The sequence below is a fragment of the Ixodes scapularis genome, unplaced genomic scaffold (assembly GCF_016920785.2).
Source record: "Ixodes scapularis isolate PalLabHiFi unplaced genomic scaffold, ASM1692078v2 PGA_scaffold12__126_contigs__length_90152505, whole genome shotgun sequence".
NCBI lineage: Eukaryota > Metazoa > Arthropoda > Arachnida > Ixodida > Ixodidae > Ixodes > Ixodes scapularis.
This window is the reverse complement of record NW_024609838.1, coordinates 88,348,518-88,362,292: the sequence shown is the minus strand read 5'-3', so window position 1 is coordinate 88,362,292 and position 13,775 is coordinate 88,348,518. Positions and strand designations below refer to the sequence as shown.

The 13,775-nt window shown below is 45.7% G+C and overlaps 1 protein-coding gene across 2 annotated transcripts in view; it reads left to right on the top strand.

Moving 5' to 3' along the window:
• Positions 1–11,859, top strand: part of LOC8025408 (dedicator of cytokinesis protein 7) — a 278,454-nt gene extending 266,595 nt beyond the window's left edge. For both annotated transcript variants that reach the window (XM_040206825.3, XM_040206824.3), the window contains exons 38-41: positions 795–940; positions 3,920–4,173; positions 7,476–7,613; positions 11,528–11,859. In XM_040206825.3, coding sequence (XP_040062759.1) covers positions 795–940; positions 3,920–4,173; positions 7,476–7,613; positions 11,528–11,573 — 584 coding nt within the window. In that variant the 3' untranslated portion in view covers positions 11,574–11,859. The remainder of the gene's footprint in view (positions 1–794; positions 941–3,919; positions 4,174–7,475; positions 7,614–11,527) is intronic.
• The last annotated feature ends 1,916 nt before the right edge of the window (positions 11,860–13,775 follow it).

Here is a 13,775-nt window from a genome sequence, read left to right as displayed (position 1 = left end):
ATATTTATATACTAGGTATTTGAGAAGACCTTTAAAAACACTACAAGAGCACAAAAAAAAAAAAAAGTTTTGAAAATATTGGAAACTTTATTTTCGTTGTCTTTATATTTTGCAAAGTGTTGGTTACGGCAATGTTTTGCAATAATGAAATTTCTCGGCCGAAAGTGATATGTGGGCCGAACGCTTCCACATAAGAGAACACTTGGCAATAAGTAATTCTGCTTTAAATAACAAATAAATAGAGCACTCTAATTGCCTCATGAATTTGTGTTAGAAATAAGGAATCAGAAACCTCTTTTAACGCAATCGTGCGAATAACTGCTACACATCCAAAGTGAAATGCTGCACGGCCTGCACTCCGCCCCCCGATCAACCACCTGCACCTTGGCTAACAGCGCCACTGCGCGGCAGTTTCCGATGGAGACGCCCAGGAACGAGCGGCGCTTGGCATAGTTCTTGTACACCATACCTTGATTATTACGGTACTTATACAAAAAGGGATTACTGCAGTAATAATAATAGTAGTCACGACATTAATAATAGAGCAAGTCATCTGCTTGTGACACTGGCCGCAGTTTCGACGTGACAAGCATAGTCGAGACTTGTTTCACTTTTTCTAACTATGACAGTCTTTGCCGTGGGAAGGCTTGATAACAATAATGCTAAGAGCCCGCAGAATAAAAAGTGTAAGACAGGAGCACTGAGAAGGGAATTTCCAGCGGCTGAAAGTTGACACGACAGACTCTGTTGTTGAGTGCGTTGGACGTTCACCAGTGCCGGGTCTCTTTGGACAGAGCGGTTTGTGTACGCCACGCCCTTCACGCCGGACGGCCGGGCCCATGGCGACCTGCACGAGCAGTACAAGCGCAAGACCATCGTGACGGTGGCCAACTCCTTCCCCTATGTCAAGACGCGGATCCAGGTCGTGGAGCGCAAGCAGGTGCGTCCCAGGGGGCAGCTGGTATACCGGGGGAACACCAAACTGGGGCCCAAAACGGTTTGGCACCAAGGCGTTGCTTGTATAGCCAGAGTATTTAGTGATTCTATGGCTTTTCTTTCACTCACCACATAGTTGCCAAAGTGCCAGACTTGAGCCGAAGATGCCAGAGGACAGCCAAACTGGTTGCTCTACTGATGTCTAACCCCTGGTTAGCTCAGTTCAAAGAGCACTCCACTGGAAATGGCGAGGTCCCTAGTTCGGTACCAGGACCAGGTGGATTTTTCAGTTGGTCACCAGATGCTAGCTGTGTTTGTGTTTGTCCTTTGTCCCCCTTCATCCCCTTCTTAAGGAATTTTTATCGTTATTCTCGTCGAGCTCGCTCGCACCTTGGCATCAATTGCATTATCAGCAGTCCGTTCATTGGCTTATTCGCTTTTTTTTTATGACTGCACGCTGGAACTCCCACGAGATTCACCGACAAAGAGATGTGTTTTAAAGCACAGAGCTGACAATATTTATGTTTTGTGGCCACCGCCCCCAAAAATCAGTTTCCAATGCTCTCCACGGTACATGGACAGTTCTGCCACTGGGGTGGTCGCTGACAAATTGAGAAGGGTCTTTGGAACGCCTCCAGCATGCGCACACTGCCTTCCTGCATGAGGAGCGTTGGGTCTGCATCGGAAGCTGGAGAGGTGAAGCTCCCTCCTTCCTGCCCTTGTCAGGGACACCCCTATTTGGAGACGAGCACTTTGCACAGTATCCATGGCGTCTTTGTCAAAAGAGAGACACTGGCAGGTATGACCACTTGATTCAAAGGGTTCAGCCATATTAACCTGTATCCATTGATAGTATATGTTCACTCAAAAAGCCAGGATAAACTGGTTGTTGTGGCCTTGTCTCGCAATCTTTCCTTCCCAGTCATCTGGGGATTGAAGCGCATCCCCTAAGTCAGTGGTTCTGAACCAGTTTCAAGGACCCCTTATGAGATCGGCAGGGGGGACGGGGATCCCATCTACTGTGGGGGATAAAACATTTAGAATGACAAAAAGGAAAATAGAGGGAACTAAATATGCGAAAAACCAACTTCGAAGCTTTAAAATTAAGAAGAACGAACCCTACTCACTCGGTGCATATGGTTTGGTTTATTTTACTTTGTGAGACAGCCAGCGTCAATAATTTTGAAAAATGTTCTTATTGCTCGTCTCGACTGATGGTTGAAGGTTTTGGGGACCCTAAGAAGTCCTTATTTGGAGACTCCAAAGGGTCTGCGGACCCCCACTGGGGAACCACCGCTTTAAATGTCGACCTTGGTTTTCTGCAGGGAAGATGATTCTCTTAGCGCTCCCCTCTCCTAAGCTGCGAGGGGAGCCAAGTTGGGGCAAGCTAAAAACTGGATAGGATCTAGGAAACGAGGAGGCAGGCAAAAGCGGAGAGTGCAAAGTGTATGTTGGGGATCACTCGTGGCGCAATAAAAAATAAAAGAGATGAAAAAAGGTGGTTTGGTTGCAGTTATGGGAAGTGATCCTACTTCGAAATTGCTTCTATTCCAGTCTTCTCGATTCCCGTTTTCTGCTACTTTGGTTCACTGGTTGCATTCCCCCTTTTTTTTGGTTTGAATAGAGCCTTTTTCAAGATCCTTCTGTCCACCCTGTCCAGGACCAAGCGCGATGCACCAATGGCGGTAATACAGGGCTTTTCTTCAGGAAAAGCGAATGTCTTCTAAAGCATAGAATAGAAAGCAGGAAATTGATTCAAACAAATCGGTCCTAGTATGTGGCCTTCGTTTAACAAATTTAAAAGTGCTCGTGTTAGGCAGTCTCATTCTCCCATAAATATTAGACCTTTTAAAATGCCACTAGATGGTTCTGACTTCTAAAAAGGCTATATCGAATGCCGGATTTCATCCAGCAGAAAATTCCTCCAATAACAAAAAAAATTGTCTTTTGCAAAAAAAAGAAGATATAATATTTACGGTAACATTCCGTTTTCTACAATGTTTATGTTCTAATACTAAACACATTCTCTCAAATATAAACGGTAAGAAAGCTCGCTACATCTGAGTCTGCGACTGACACGGGCCAATCGTGCCATACGATATATTATATTTCAAAATTAATAGAGCTTTACTGAGTATAACTATACGTAGAAATAGTCGAAAAAGTTTCATCTCACTGTTTTGTTGTTTATTTCCAAGATTTGTATCACAATGTTGTCCGCGAGCCCCTCAAAAAATTACACCATCTTCCCGAGGGGAACCATGGGGTGATGCGGAGCATCATTCCATCACACTTCTCGGAAGAACGGACTGAAGTGGAGTCAACAGCGGTGAACTAAACGCGCGCAGAAATTGGTTTGCTCTTTATGTTTATACAGCCTTGATGGAGATGCGCCTCAACGGGTAATCGGTCTCTTAGCTGTAGATGAGAAATTTAGCCAGTGCAGTACAACCGCTAACCTGGGGTTTTCAACGTGCATCAAGCAGTAGTGATCACACGAACGCGTGCCGGTACGAAACTCGTCCAGATTGAAACGGTCGGGGGCGGCGGGGATCGAACCCAGGAGGTTCCCAGCGCAAGCTTTCGCTCCACGCTCCGAGCTAAGACGCGTTAGCCCACTCGGCTACTTCCTCCCCTTGAACGCGTGCAGCGTGCTACCGCTGCTTATATTCACACTTGAAGGAGAGGAGACTAGAGGAGGAGAGTTGCAGATGCGCGCGCGGTGTGAGTAGAAGCGAACGCACGCGAAGTGCACGCAGCTGGAAGAGAGAGAGAGAGCGGAGAGAGTAATGCGCAGCTGTTGGAGAGGGGGAAGGAGGAGAGTTGCGCTTGCGTAGTGTGAGTGCGGACTACGACGCCGCGGAACATAGACCTGAGCAAGAGATGCTCCGCATCTAAAAGTCGACTCTGCCCAGCTTTTGGGACGGAGAGTCGGGTAGAAACTGGACGACGTCGCCCGAGGAAGATTGAAATTATGGTGCAGGTGGTGCTGACGCCGATCGAGGTAGCCATCGAGGACATCCAGAAGAAGACTTTGGAGCTGGCCCTGGCAACGCAGCAGGAACCCTCGGACCCCAAAATCCTGCAGATGGTGCTGCAGGGGTCCATGGGCCCCACCGTCAACCAGGGCCCCATGGAGGTGGCACTGGTGTTCCTCTCGGACCTGCAGGACCCGCTCCGGGCACCCTCGCCCTGGCAGCACAAGCTGCGCCTCTGCTTCAAGGACTTCAGCCGCAAGTGAGCGTCTCCCCCTGGTCGCAAAAGTCTCTTAGCCTGGCAGAGGCTACACTGTTGACGAAAGCAGAGTTGGATCCGCTCTCCTTTTTTGCCGGCGTTTCTACGACCAACCACCAGACATTCGATGGCGAAACATGCCTGCTCCTGGTATGTGTTGCCTAGGGGTGTGCGAATCCTCAAATATACGAATTCGAATTGAATAGCAAGTTCTCGAATAATCAAATTCCTAGTATTCAGTCACTGATATTCGGTCATAGGGGGCGCAGACCCTTAGTCAAGCCTTTTATAGGCTTTTTGTCTGCACCCCTAACATCTGTGCGATGTTGAATAAAGATTTGATTTGATTTTGATTTGAAATACTCAATCTATTCGGCCAAAGACGCGCGGTTGCCGCGGAGCTGACAAAAGAGCAGTTTTTTCTCCCGATGTTAGCGCCGTGATGTTCGACGGACCATGCGAGAAACACCTCCTGATCCTACCATTCCACAAAAATCTAATGCACAGGCTAGAAAAAAGAAAAGTAACGAACGCCACAAACTTTATAGCATGCAGATTTACTCATGATCGTGACACAATCTAATCTTGAATCCCAACTGAAACATCCCGTTTGCACCGCTTCCAGAGAGGAATTGTTGGGAGGCCGAAATCCGGCGCCGTGCCTAATTCTTTTCACGCGTAAAGCCCCTTGTTTCAAGTTGAAGCGCCGATGTAGAACACACTTGCCACACTAACAGAAATCGGCAACTGCAAGATCACAAAAAGAAAACCACCTTAACCACGCCGATGAAACCAGTCGAATTGTCATTGTAGTTCTTTCAGAATCGCAAGCCGTAAATTCTGATTCGGAACGAAAAAAATAGTGTGCCTAGATTTGAGAGGGCTTCCAACCGTTCGATAGCCGCTCTTGAATTACGACTGCGAGAAGGTGACGAAAAGAGGAAAGCGTCGATCGGGCAGGCAATGTCGCTCTTCCATTCGGTCGCCTTCTTTCCACGTGACTGCACAACACATGCACACTTACGACCAATCTGTGCAGGAGCAGTCTCCGTGGTTTCAGTTTCGGTTGCTACCTCTTTTAAATCTAGGCTCTCTAAAATGGGATAGATGGACGGAGGAATGGATGCATAGCGGCAGTTGGACGGTGACTTGCGCCACCTAACCACACAATTTTTTTCTTCAGATTATATTGTTTAAGCCTGTTTACTCAGATTTAACAGCTGTTTGTTTATTATATAAAATAAAATCCCGGGTGCCCTTTTTCTTCCAATTGAGACCAAATATTGCAATATGCCCCTTTTCTGAAATATATAAATATAAAAAAAAGAACGGGGGGGGGGGGGGGTGTTAGGTCGTGCTTTTAACGAAAAAAAAAGGCGTGGCTGTAACTTTGGGTCTTTTCTGACACTTAAAGTAGATAGGTATGTTTGCGGCATAATTTCGCCAGAATTTTTATATATTTTAGCTTTTGTTTTGTACGAGATGCATATTCTGCACCAGGTGCATACTCTGCTCATATAATCATCTCCTTCACAGCACGCTTTGAAAACACTCCTACGAATAAAATCACTATTCTATATTCGATTCGATATTTGGCTTTTTTTTTCTGAATTCAATTCGGTATTTGTTCGATAACTACTATTCGGTATTCGCACACCCCCAGTGTTGCCACTTGAGCACCACTTGGGATGCACGGGACCGACAAGAAGGTCCGGTCAAAGTGGCCTTTCAGGCACCGCTAGAGCCACCAATACACTTAAAGGTGTTGTGCAACAATGTTCCGAATGTTTCCGACTTCACACGAGCTTGCAGACACTGGTGGGACCCAAGGAGGCTGGCAGGCAATGACCAAGAAGCTTCTTTGTTCATATAGGGGAAAAGCACATTGTAATGTGGATAAACACAAATAGTGTTGCGCGTATGTTTATGCAGCAGTAAGTTCGTCAACCTCGATGGGTGTCTGGTGTCTCAGCTGTAGATGAGAAATATTGCAGCACAACCGCTAGCCTGGGGTCTCTAACGTGCACCACGCAGTAGCGACACAAAGCCACACGCCGGTACAGTGCTCGTCTAGATCGAAATCGACAGGGGTGGGGATAGAACCCAGGATCTCTGGGTTCTGCTGCACGAGCTTGCACTCCACGTGCTCCGAGCCGGTGTGCAGTAGCCCACTCGGCCACCGATCCCCCATTGCAGAATTGCTGTGCGGAAGTCTGGTGTGGTGCCCGCTAGATGGCCACAGTTGCTGTGACTTAATTGGGGATGGAAAATTTTCTATTATTCTCGACTAAATCAAAATTTAATCAACTTTTTTAAATTAAAAGCTTCGGCCAGGAAGTTGCCGCCCAGTTAAAAGGGTTCAGCCGTATTTGTATACCACCTCGAAGACGAGGCCCACGCACAATGTCATCGTTAGTGGCAGTGGCTGAAAGCGGCAAATGCGCTCAAGCTTGAGCTGCAAAGCGGCAGACATCTTTCAATAAGCGTGCTAGTGTCACGCTTATTGGGAGATGCCGAAAGACGCGCCGTTTGTTGCAGGGAAAACTCTGAGGTGCATGCTGGTGAGAATGAGGCCAATTGAGACTTTGCCTTCAAGGCCCCACGGTGCGTGACGTGACGTGACGCAGCTATCGTTGTCACTTTACTGTGTATTGACTGCTTATTTTTATTTCAGTCTCGCCTTCTTACAATTTTGTGACATACTGTATTCGCTCGCATAATGAACACACTTTTTTTTCCAAAAAGTTGACGCATATTTGGGGGGTTGCGTTCATTATTCTGGGTAAAATTTTTGCATTTACACACTTTGCGCACAACTATCATTTTAGGTGCGTGTGGAATGTTCGGCCAAGGGCCAAAAATGCTCCACGTCGATATGGAGCGCGGCCGACGGCGTGAAACCACAAAGTGTCCCACTAACAGCTGTCGCTGTGAAGCCTATTTTTCCCCTAAAAGGCCTGGCACTCGCGAAATCCCTAAATGTCACGGTGGGCTACTGTGGCCTTTATTGAGGCAAAATGAGGGGGACAAGATGAAAGCCGCCTTTATTTCCCTTCCACGTGGCTAACAATTCTATTTTTTTTAAATTTAACAACAAAGAAAAAAAGTTAAGCTCAGCGTTTGCCCGGAGGAAAGGCGTTATTTTCTTTTGATTCGAGTAAGCTGATATTTTCATACTACCTGCCTTGGTAAGAAATGTATATGATAAGAAACTGACTCATGCGATCTCATGGGAGGACCGTCGGAATCGGTTAAGATCGATCCTCGGGTGCAATGGTCTCCAATGCAATGTTGTGATTGCCCAGGTGCAACGACGCCCTACGCAAGAACAAGACGCTGATTGGGGCCGACCAGAGGGACTACCAGAAGGAGCTTGAGCGCAACTACCACCGCTTCTCCGAGCGCCTGCTGCCCATGATACGGAACAATTCCTTCCTCTACCGGTGAGCACACCCCTCTTGGACAGCCAAGTGAAGCCTGTGCTTGCATCTCAGATTAGCCACTGGGAGGACACTGCTCTCCTCGCGTCCAGGCTGTGGCAGAAGTGGTACTAACAAATGTACAAAAAATGATGATAATAAAAAGGGCCAATATCTTAGTTTTTACAACTCAAGTACAGTTTGCTAAGTTAAAGGGAGACCTTGGTCTACACCATTTTTCTCTCATTTCTGATTTAATTTATATTAAATTTTCATATCTGCTTTTAAGTTCTTGTGCTGAGCACACATATACGCTTAATATTTCCAATCTATTACAGTTTTTAACAAAACCTCAACTTTATCGCAAATGTTTCCGCCCTACGTTTTTACGATACTCCCTTAAAAGATATCGCACAAAGTATGTCAGCATGTTCTATAAACAGCAGAGAGTGAAACAAAACAGTTGTATTCATTTTAGCACCATTATAGAAAAGGTGGTTCAGTTGAAGCTTTTTCAGTGTTAACTACAAATGAGCCTGTTCATTTCAAAATTTTGTAGTTATCATTTTTCAGAAACAGTAGCCTGGTTGCACTCTCTAATGTATGAGCGAGAATTAAACCCTGAAAAGGTATGCAGGTCCAAGTTCTTGATCCAAAGATACCGCAGGCAAAACTTTGTGTTCCGAGGAAAAAATTGTATTCTGATAAGACGGGAGAAGCTTCTCAAAACATGCTTACAAACAGCCTGGATACGAACCTTTGAATCGATCTAGCTATACAAATGTGCACTTCTTGAGCGTAATACTTACAGTACATGTTGTTTCTAACTTATAACTAAAAAAATGTTTTAAAAGTAAATTATTTTTTTTTAATATCCTTTTTTCAAGTTTAGGGTTTCCCCTAAATGAAAACATGACTGTATCTGGTGGTGTAACAATGGTGGCATTTAAGTATAATAATAATAATTATAATAATAATAATAATACTAATAATAATAATAATAATAATAAAAAAAAAAACCTAAAAGGTTTAAAAAGTAAATTGAAGCCCCTCTTAATGACTTAAATTTGCTTGAATGCATTATTTTTATGAGCGTGCGTTGTACCACCCGTTGGACTAGTAAAACACACCTTAAAGGGGTTCAGAAGTGAAATGTTACTGCTTATTTCTCTGTGTAGATGCGGTCTCCTTTGTGACTGCAACTCAGAAATACCAGTATTTCGTTCGTACACGCAAGATAAGCAATTTAAAAAAGAATAAAACAATTTCACATTATCACCCGGTAGTTGGGGGCCAAGTTCGTTGGAATGTCTGACGTCACGGACCGATTAGTAGCAGCACCACGGCGCAGCAGTGGACGATGGAGGTGCCCGGGAGCAAGCGGCGCTTGGCACACCTCCCAATTAGAGTACACCGTACCTCGGGTATTCCCGCCCTGCGGGATTGTAACGCGTTGACGATAAAGCTGGTGCCACCAAAAGACAATGATTGTAATTTTGATATCCTTGGCTATTTATGGGCCTGTGACGTTGTGAACGTAACGTTTAGGGCAAATATCCCGAGCCGCATCGCGCTGCCTCAATGGCTGATTTTGAAGTGCTCGCCAGATTTCGTCGGTTGGAACTAAAAATATAGCCATCCGCTGAAAATACAAGTGTGTGATGTGTGGAGGTCTCGGCCTGGCTCAGGTGTAAGCACGGCGGTGTTTGCAGTCTCCGCCAACTAGGCTCTACTGCAGTGTTGGGAAAAGGTACATAAAGTACTTGGAGTAAAGTACAAAGTAAATGAGAGGTGATGTACTCCAAGTAAGGTAGTAAGTACACCGGGTGCAATGTACTTGAAGTAAAGTAGTATGAATCGAATGTACTTTCAAAGTAAAGTACAAGTGCATATCAACACAATCTTTCATGATGCCCTTTCATTCTCCTATACAGTGTTTTTTTTAACTGACATGCGTTGCCCCAGGGGTAATCGGGGGTGCATCCTTTACTTTCCAGAATGGCGGCGAACATTGGATAAAGTCAAGTGGCCACAGAGTACTTATTTTCAGGAATGGCGTTAAATTCAGAAGTCCCTCCGACTTCTGAGTTTGGCACCGCCTGTACTATAAACATTTTAGGAGAGAGCGCAACGTCAGCCTTGTAGCTTCCACAAGCAATCCTCTTGTAGAGGAGTGTCCTCTCCTTAATGAAAGAAACAATGACTGCACAGGCGAGCTGGTTATAATTAATCATAATATGACACCTGAGACTGTGGTGCAGAAAAATTAAGAAACTTTCAAGTCGAAGGAAAAGACAACAGAGGAGAATATTTTAAAACATTGAGACATTCTGCTCCGCCATCTTTTTCTTCGACTTGGAAGTTTCTTTATTTCTCCATACCACAGCCTCGGAAGTTTCATTATGATTAATTGTCCCTTCCTGATATTTTAGCCTCTTCACTAGCGCTGACCGAGCGAGAGGGAGCGAAAGTTTGCAGAGCTACGGGAAAGACGCTCCCAGAACAAACGGAGAGATATGCTCGCCTTTCTGGTGAAAGTAGATACCCTCCCAGTATTTCTTCAGAGCTGACAAAGCACCTTTTTGTGACACAAATTTAACGAGCCCTATTTGGAAAAAATGCACCGTATTTACTCGCACAATGAACGCACTCGCGTAATGAACGCACCCCCTAAATCGGCTCTCAAAATTTTGACTTTTTTTTCACTCGCGTAATAAACGCACCCCCAACTCCGACATCAGAATTTTGACCCCCCTTCCCTACGCGCGCGAAATGAATACACTTTTCCATCCTGGTGCAGTGATATTTTACGATCCCCTTTGAATTCGATATATCCAGGTTAGACTGTACTACTGGCGCGTATCGTATAAAGGATGCAAATTTTCACGCGCTTTCATCACTGGAGAAAAGTGATTAGGGTTAGCAATCCTGAACGCTCTCAACGTCCGTCCGCAACCCATGACGCCGTTAAAGGACACATGCAAAGGAAAAAAACATTTTTTTTAGACAGCTTAGATGGAAAAAGGATGTCATAAAACGATTTTACAACGAAGAAACAAAATTTTTAGAGCTATATTTACGGCGCTATACAAATTCGTAGTTGGCGCTCGCGGGAGCCGCCGCTGGTCACGTGGTAGGCCCGCGCGCCGCCGCACGCTGAGCGTTGTGCGAACGCCGCTTCAACGCGTTTCTCTACGCCGCCGTCACTGCCGCCGCACAAGTTCGTCTGCTTCGGGGCGCCGCCGCCACCGTCTGACCGGCGCACAGGTCTATCTCGTCTGCTTGCGCTTTTTCAGGAGTTTCCTTTGGGCTCTAAAAGTTACTTATTCGTCTTGGTTTTTTGTTGTACTTCAAACAAAGATGAATAAGTTACTTTTAGAGGCCATAGGAAGCTTTCGAAAGAGCGCAAGCACCACGTGACAAATAAAGACCAGGTACGTGATAAATACGGACCACTTCTCCGCGGTGCCCGCGGGCGCCAACTACAAATTCGTTTTGCGCCGTAAATATAGCTCTAAAAATTTTTTTTCTTCGTTGTAAAATCGTTTTATGGCGTCCTTTTTCCATCTAAGCCGTTTAAAAAAAATGTTTTTTTCCTTTGCATGTGTCCTTTAAAAGGCTGTGCCAGGCAAAAGCCGCTCATTTCTTTCAAAATGTGTGACACACTTGAGAGAGAATGTACTACTAGTCTGGTGAAGTAAAGACTTTCCTCAAACTAAGTTTTATTTTTCAGCTAACATAAAATAAATTCTTTTACAAAGGTAAGTTGTCTGATGGCATGTATTTTGGCCTGAAAAATTGATGTTTTGGTTATAGCGCGGTACCGCTTATAGTGCGGATCTTCGCGACTCCCGCGACATACGTTATATGCAGTCTACACTGTATCATGCTTTCATGATCCGATTAGTGACCATTGTCTCCTTGACCTCCCGTCTCAGCTCGGCAGTTCCTGCAGACGGAAGACCGGCAAAGGTTGCGCTGTGAACTTCACCACATCTCATCTCACTACTTACTGCTCTGACAGCCTGCCTTTCAAGCCTCTGTGGTCACACCTCGACAGAGTTTTTTACTCGGCCATATTTTTAACCCTGCTCCAGCTTCGAGAATGGCACCGACACACAATCTTATCGCTGTAGTAATTTCATTTCATTTGTGCTTTAGTGTCTGTGGCCTTTGTTTGTGTGCTTTCATTTCATTTTATGTGTGTGTAAATTCCACTTTGTCTTTCGAGTATGTCAGACTTATCGCAGAATTAAAATTTTTAAAAGTGGTTGTGTTGTCCTGCATCTCTTATTATCAAGCCACTTTACCACCGATATTGGATGCTGCGAGTCCCACATCTGCAATCCTTGCTATTTGCCAGGGGTAGGGACTGTAATTACACATTTGAGAGACAGCCCACACAAGAGCAAATCGGCTGAGAATATGGATATGGAGTGGGCTAACCTTCAGTGTTCAATAAAGAAAAGTTTAAAAAAATTGGGAGGCAAGGGGCAACGAAGCAAAGATGACTACTTCCAAGTCAGCAATATTCGCTTATATCCTACCATAGCGAACTAGCCACATTTACACTGAGGCCATCATTGATCCCAACATTACTATTACTAGGGGTGGGCTGGCTTTGAGTGTTTAAAAAAAATATCGCAAATCAAGCCATAAATAGGGGTGAGCTACCTTTTGGGGGTGGGGCATCTCTCGGGATTTTACGGTAAACATTAAAAAAAAAGGTTTTTCGGAGAGTTTATTAACATCTTTTATGTGGTGTGGATGTCGCTCAGAAGTCCATTCAGTTTAAATGTGGTATTCCGCACGCCGCTACAATGCTCCTCCAGGTTGAAGCGGCAATCTATACCCACACCACGCGCCTGGACAACTTGATCAAACGACTGAGTTGAAGAGGAGAAATATAGTGAAGCTGGCGAAGGACGATTAAAACAAAAAGGACCAAAATAAAACGGTTGACTTGCTGTTTATAGGAAATGCGCACACACAAAAAAACAAAAATACTTGAAGCGGCGTCCAGGGCTCTGTGCGACTGGCGTCTTGGCAACCGGCGCCGTAGTGTCGCGGCTTCCCCTCTTGGCACTCCAGGTTTCGCAACCACGAAACAAACATGCCAAGAGCCGTCAACTTTTTGTTTTTATTTTGATGTTTGTGTTTGCTTTCTCCTTGGGAAATATTGCTTAGCAACAAAAAAATAACATCCTCCTCACACACACACACGCCCACTCGCGCGCACACACACACAAAGAAAAGCCTTTTAGCCCTTCGGCATACCCAGTATACTTTGTTTTACCTTGCGATGGACCGTGATGGACGCTACGAGCTACACGGGCCAATCTGTAGTTCGTAGCTTGTCTCGTGACTTCGCGCTCTCTGCATCACTCCGCTGAACCAGAAGGACACGTGACGCCCTCCTGTGGCTCATAGCATCCTTTGCGGTCCATCGTAAGGTGAAACAAAGTATACTAGTGTACTCTTGCTGTACATAGGATATACAGTGTGTCACGAAAAAATTTACAGGGTTTTTTTAGAGCGCAGCTTTTAGGCGCCCGTTCCCTGCTTGAGCGGCGTCGCCGCCGCCGTCGCCGTAACTGCGAATAACTCTCGTGAGGGTTACGAGGGTTACTCTCACGAGGGTTACCCTCACAAGGGCTACAAGGCTTACGAGCCCTCGTAACTTTCATGAGGGTTATGAGAGTTACCTTCACGAGGGTTATGAGTTACCCTCACAAGGGTTATGAGTTACCCTCACGAGGGTCACGAGAGTTACCCTCACGAGGGTCACGAGAGTTACTCTCACGAGGGTCACGAGAGTTACCCTCACGAGGGTCACGAGAGTTACCCTTACGAGGGTCACAAGAGTTACCCTCAGGAGGGTCACTAGGGTTACCCTCAGAAGGGTCACTAGGGTTACCCTCACGAAGGTCACGATGGTTACCCAGGTCACATCACCCCCCCCGAGTCACGTGACCTCCCCGCGTTGACGTCATCGCCACTGCTGACGTCACCGGCATCTGCATCGTCATCATCATCGCTGATGACGTCATCAGTGACATCACCGGCATCCGCATCGTCATCGCCATCATCAATGATGACATCATCCGTGACATCACTGATGACGGCATCATCATCATCACTGATGACGTCATCAGTGACGTCACTGGTGACATCATCGGTATCCGC